The 6,154-nt window shown below is 41.6% G+C and overlaps 1 protein-coding gene across 2 annotated transcripts in view; it reads left to right on the top strand.

Moving 5' to 3' along the window:
* The first annotated feature begins 870 nt into the window (after window positions 1–870).
* The window catches only part of samd12 (sterile alpha motif domain containing 12), a 170,836-nt gene continuing 165,552 nt past the window's right edge, over window positions 871–6,154 (top strand). For both annotated transcript variants that reach the window (XM_068032190.1, XM_068032191.1), the window contains exon 1: window positions 871–995. In XM_068032190.1, the coding sequence (XP_067888291.1) occupies window positions 983–995 (13 nt within the window). In that variant the 5' untranslated portion in view covers window positions 871–982. The remainder of the gene's footprint in view (window positions 996–6,154) is intronic.

Genomic DNA, 6,154 nt, shown 5'->3' with positions numbered 1-6,154 from the left:
CTTCATGCTGTGCTGCAGTCGCACCAGTGGCCACCGCTCCCAGTGGTGCTGCTGGGACTAAGAGCTGCGCGTCCGCTGATTGGCCGGCAGCTATATGAGGCGGGACGTCCTACCTCAAGCGGGTGGAATTCTCGCTTCACAGCAATTGAAGCCCGGGGACCCGCAAAATACAGGTTGGATCTCCAGGCGAAGCAGAAGCGGGTGCTTTTCACTCAGTGGCCGGCTCTCATCCGCCAATATAAAATCCCAGCCAATACTTCAGTTGTGGCCTTTGTGATTGATTAAGCTTTTCTCCCTAACCATTGGTAAAGATACAAAGAAATTTGCTCTAAAATAATTTCAGAATAGTATAAAGTTAAAATCTAATTTTGAGAAAATAATTATGAAGAATTGAGCCCAGATCAACGAGTTTCTCTTTTTTTGCTTCAAAAAGACTCAAGTTACTTAAAAAAAAAATCTGATGATTTTTAACTGCTCCTCTTGCTAAATCGGTCACGTCATTGCTGGCAACATAAAATGCTTAAAATAACTAAACAGTAATTGGTTGCTTGAATTGGCAATGACATTCCAGCCTTGCTGAGCCACCCTTTAGCCATAGCAACCTGCTTACATTTCAAAGCACATTGGGAATTAGAGTTCATCTCCATAAGGCCCTGCTAAACGTTAGAGTATTGTTGCTGGAGGGCTTTTCGACTTCCCGGGGCTTTTGCACTGGTGGGGTTTTTGCATTGTCATGAGTGAGATGCACTCGGCGCTGCTCCTTTTCGCTTCAGTTGACAGGAATGAATTGATGGGCAGGACTACAAGTCCCAGGCTCCAGGAGCAGCACGGCGCTCATGCGCAGTGTCGTCCTGTACAGGTCCGATCGGATCGGGGCGACAACAGCTGCGGAGAATTCTGTATCTGGGAGAGTTCCTGAGCCCAAGACATTACTATAGCGACATTAAATGGATAATATTCGGATTAAAGAGTCGTTGATATAATGGCTGTTGAAGGTAAGGTTATTTTTCAACTGGGTTAATTGACTTCCTTTTGGATCAACTAGGAAAACGCAACTCCAGCTGATGAGCCAGCTGATAGGAGCTGGCTCTGTGCAGGGCTTTCATTCAGATTTAATGGCATGTTTGCTGTGAGCTCTGGGAGAGATGTCAGCATGAGCTTTAATGCTGCTGTGTGAGGGGGCAGAACAAACTAGGTTTATTTTTCAAAGATCAAAACCAGCTGTTCGTAAAATTTATGATAATGTTGTCAAACTCAATATTGGTAACGTGTTAGTCCGGCCTGGGCAGTTCGTTTATGGCAGAATTACCATTATCTTTAAAGCTGTGAGAACCAGGTTGAATATAGAAGGTTTACAGGGAAAGTAGAAATAACAAAAAAAGTTGAGAGAGAGTATGTGAAGAGACTGGCAGTTAACATAAAAGGGAATCCAAAAGCCTTCTATAGGCTTATAAATAGGATCGGTAAGGAGGAGTGGAGCTGATTAAGGACCTAAAAAGGGATTTACGCATGGAGGCAAGGGGCATTGCTTGGGTATGAAATGAGTACTTTGCATTTGTCTTTACCAAGGAAGAAGATTTTGTCCAAGTCATAGTGAAAGAGGAGGTAGTTGAGACACTGGATGGGTTATAACTTGTTAGAGGAGGTATTAGATAGACTGGCTGTACTTAAGAATTGATAAGTCGCAGAGAGGGAGAGAAGTGTGGAAATTCTGGAGGCATTGGCCATAATCTTCCAATTCTACTTAGACACAGGGTGGTGCCAGAGGACTGGAGAATTGCAGTTGATGCACCTTTATTCAAAAAAAATGTAAAGATAAGCCCAGCAACGACAGGCCAGTCAATTTTACCTCGTTGATGGGAAAGCTTTTAGGAACAAAATTAATAGTCACTTGGACAAATGTGGATTAGTTATAAAGAAAGCCAGCATAGATTTGTTCAGGGCTTGAGTTTTTTGATGAGGGTAATGCAGTTGATGTGATGTACATGGACTTCCAAAAAGCAGTTGTTAAAGTGCCACATATTAGGCTTGTCAGCAAAGTTACAGCTCATGGAATAAAAGGGACAGTAGCAGCATGGATATGAAATTGGCTGAGTGATAGGAAACAAAGAGTAGTGGTGAGCGGTTGTTTTTTGGACTGGAGGAAGATGGGGTTCCCTAGGGGGTCAATGTAAGGACCCCTTCTGTTCTTGATCTGTGTTAATGACCTAGATTTGGATGAGCAGGGCACAGTTTCAAAATTTACAGATGAGACAAAACTTGGAAGTATTGTGAACTCTGAGGAGGATGGTGATAAACTTCAAAAGGGCATAGACAGGCTGGTGGAATGAATGGACAAGTGGCAGATGAAATTTTAATGCAGATAAGTGTGAAGCGATTGATTTTGGGAGGAAGAATGAGGAGAGGCAATATAAAATAAAGGGTACAATTCTGCAGGAGCAGAGGGACCTTGGGGGATATGTGCACAAATCACTGAAGGTGGCAGGGCAGGTTGAGAAAGCGGTTAATAAAGGATACAGGATTTGGGGCTTTTTTTTTAAAAAGGGCATAGAGTACAAAAACAAAGAAGTTATGATTTAGTGTCTAAGTTCTGTTGATGGATGTTAAATACCTAGTAATTGAAGGTAATGGGGGAACAGGTGTTGGGTGTTGATTAGTTAATTGTACTGAGATGTGTATAAAAAGCCAGCCAGCAGTGGCAAGCAATAAACAGTCTCCACCAAAGCATCTTAGTCTCAGTGTCTTCACAAATAGGCTTGAAAGTTTTCTCTGTCATTGATAGCAGAGGATAGTTGCCTAAAAGTGAAGATTGGAGTTAATTTTTTTTTTGAGAAGACTGTGATTGAAGAAAGATAACTAACACCAGGTATAAGGTGTCAGGGTATGATTTTCCACTACTGTTTTGTGAAGCCGAACCTTATGATCAATGGAAGAATGAAGTTGATCGATGGACATGGGTTACGTCTTTGCCAAAGAGGAAACAAGGAATAGCCCTGGCACTTTCACTTCCTGCTAGAAGCAAGATCAGGAGCAAAGTGTCCTTGGAGCTCGAGGCTTATCATTTAGACAATGTGAAAAGTTTGGGCAATCTCTTATAAATTTTATCCATGCATTTTATGAAAGGTGACTTATTGAGTGCCTATGAGGCATGGTTGGACTTTGATAAATTTAGAAAAATGGATGGTTCTTCCATAAAAGAATATATTATGGAGTTTGACCAACTATAATCAAGGCTGCAGCAATTCTACTTGGAAATTCCTAAATCAGTACTTGCCTTCAAATTGTTGGATTGTGCTAGGATATCAAACATGGACAGGCTCTTGGTCTTATCCGGAGTTAGATTCAAAGAAAGGGATATGCTATCAAATGTCTGAAGCCTTAAAAAAAAAAAATTTCTGGGGAAACATTCATTTCCAGTCGCTTTCATAGCAGAAATAGGCTCTTCAGTGGTGACACCAAAGATGAAGGATACAATGTTAGCAGCATTTCAAGGCCGTTTTAAATATGGGGCCCAAACATCAGAACAAAAGGAGAATCTCGCACACAACGAATGAGGATAGAGACCCTTTTGGCAGCTATAACAATAGTGGGAATTGGGCTATTATGGTAGGAGGATGAACCCCAGGAATAACCAAGGGGACAGGTGCTTCTGATGTGACTTGCGGTGTCATTATGCGTTAAATTGTCCAGAGGAATAAGAGTTTTTGAGTGACACATGACATGGAAGGTTTGGAAGGCGAGGATGACGCTACTGATCAATCAGAAAGAATGATACTGGTCACGCGAAGCTTCAGTCTGGTGATGACTGTCTTGGTTGCAGATTTGTGCAATTGTGCAGTGCTAGTCAGTGGGTATACGTCCACAGTATGTGGACTGCACTGGTTCAAGTGTTACTTGGATTCTTTAAGTAAAGCCAGAAGTAAGGTCAAAGAATATGACAGTTCTCCCTGTTACAGGTTTGGGGGTGACAACATGTTGAAATCACTAAAAAGAGTGGTAATTCCATGTAAAATAGCAGGGGTAAACCACTTTATTGGTACAGATGTAGTATCCAGTGAAATACCTTTGCTGTTAAGTAAACCGTCTATGAAAAAAGGTACAGATGACATTGAATATGGAACATAAGGCAATTATTTTTGGGAAATCTGTAGTTTTAATGTCCCGACTGCAGATTTGCAGTTTATGCAGTTGGGACATTATTGTATTCCTCTAAAGACCTAACATCTCTAAGCAGAATGTTAGAGGTAATAATAGTATCTGAGGTTGGGGATTTAACGAAGAGGCAAATTATTTCAAAACTATGTTGACAGTTTGCACATCCATTTTGTGATGGGTTGAAGATTCTGTTAAACGATGCAGGGGTGATAGATGATTACACTAAACTTTTCGAGGATATTAGTGCGAAATGTGACATCTGTAAAAATAAATAAAATACAGGAGGAGGCCATCGCGACCCGTGGTGAGTCTCCCATTAGCAAGAGACTTAAAGATATGGATAAAGACGAATGTTTTTCTTCTACACTTTATAGACATAGTGATTAGGTTCAGTCTGTCAATGGTAATTTATAATAAAGACAAAAAGTAATAGTAGACAAGATAATGGAAGGAAGGATGGGAATGGGTCTGGGAGCACTGGCTAGATTTCTAACTGACAATGGAGGAGAATTTGCCAATGATGAGTTCAGGAATATGCGTGAAAATAGGAATAATGTAGCAATGCACACGGCAGCAGAATGTCCTTTTTAGTAATGGGCTCTGTGAGCGAAATCACGCCGTGATTGATGAAATGCTCTGAAATATTTTGGCTGACCAACCAAATTGTAAATTGACCACTGCTCTGGCGTGGGCAGTGCATGTGGAAAAACACTTCAATTAGTTTATGGCAGGAATCCAAAAATATCTTGGGTAATGTGGGATCATCCCCCGGCTTTAGAGGGGACTACAATTAGTTCAATTTTTGCAGAACATTTGAATGCCACACATGCAGGGAGAAGAGTATTTAAGGCGGAGGTTTCAGAAAAAATCAGGAGAGCTTTGGGGTATCGTATCAGGCCATCAGAAAGAAATATTTTTACCGGGGACATGGTGTATTCCAAAAGAGAAGGGCAGTAAGACTGGAGAGGCCCAGGAAAAGTTATAGGCACTGATGGCAAAATGGTAGTTTTGCAACATGGCAACCAAACCATTCCTCTCAGCTTATTGGCACTGATTATATACTGACGAAATCTGATGCACCATGTACTTCGCATACACAGATGTAAGACCTTCACTAGCAACAGGTTGAAGCAAATAACAGGCTAACTGAGAGTGGACAAAGCGATAGTGAAGATCGAGATCAGGCCATTTATTGCAAAAGTCAACTACCGAAAGTTGGGACTAGTGTGACATACATGGCAGTAGGGGATAGTGAATGGAGGGAAGCCACCATTATAGGAAGGACAGGAAAGGCCACAGGGGAATACAAACATTGGCTGAATGTGCAAGACAAGGGACAGGATATCAGACCAATGGATTGGCAGAAAGAAGTAAAAATGTGGAAGACCAGAAAAAGTAGCGTAAGTTCAGACAGTGGGCCTGAAGATGATCATAGTCCAAGGAAACGGTCACAAACTTGTAATAGGAAGACTGGTCGTAGGAGTGACAGGTTGGTAGTAGCAGTCCAGAAAGGGATAGGAAATCTTGTGATGGACATGGTTTCACAAGAATGAGGTGCACCACAAGAAGTAGGAGCCCTTACAATAGAGAAGCTGTGGTGGCTGCTAACAAGTTAGATGGTAAGTTGGTAAAGGATTCAAAACAAAAAGAGCTTGACAGTTGGAGAGAGTTTGGCGTATATGTGAAGGTGCCAGATAGAGAACAGCCAGCATTGTTCCATAGATGGATATGTACTCTAACGACCAGGTGAGAAAGAGGTCTAGGGTTCCCTTTCAGCCTTCACCTGGTCTTACTGTAACAGGGTTTAATTTTAAACCGTGTTTTTAGCTCCCCCTTGGTGAATCCTTGTTCACCGCTTTCCAATTATAAGGCAAAGAAACCAGCACAAACAGGTCGTCTTACGTTTAAAGAAGAACAATTGAAATTTAATAAACTTGAACTCAAACTCTAATTCAGTTAACACCTACGGATACACGACCCGCCCACGCTAGCATGCATA

Source organism: Heterodontus francisci, chromosome 5 (genome assembly GCF_036365525.1).
Source record: "Heterodontus francisci isolate sHetFra1 chromosome 5, sHetFra1.hap1, whole genome shotgun sequence".
NCBI lineage: Eukaryota > Metazoa > Chordata > Chondrichthyes > Heterodontiformes > Heterodontidae > Heterodontus > Heterodontus francisci.
The sequence above is the reverse complement of the archived record's forward strand: the minus strand, read 5'-3'. Positions and strand labels throughout refer to the sequence as shown.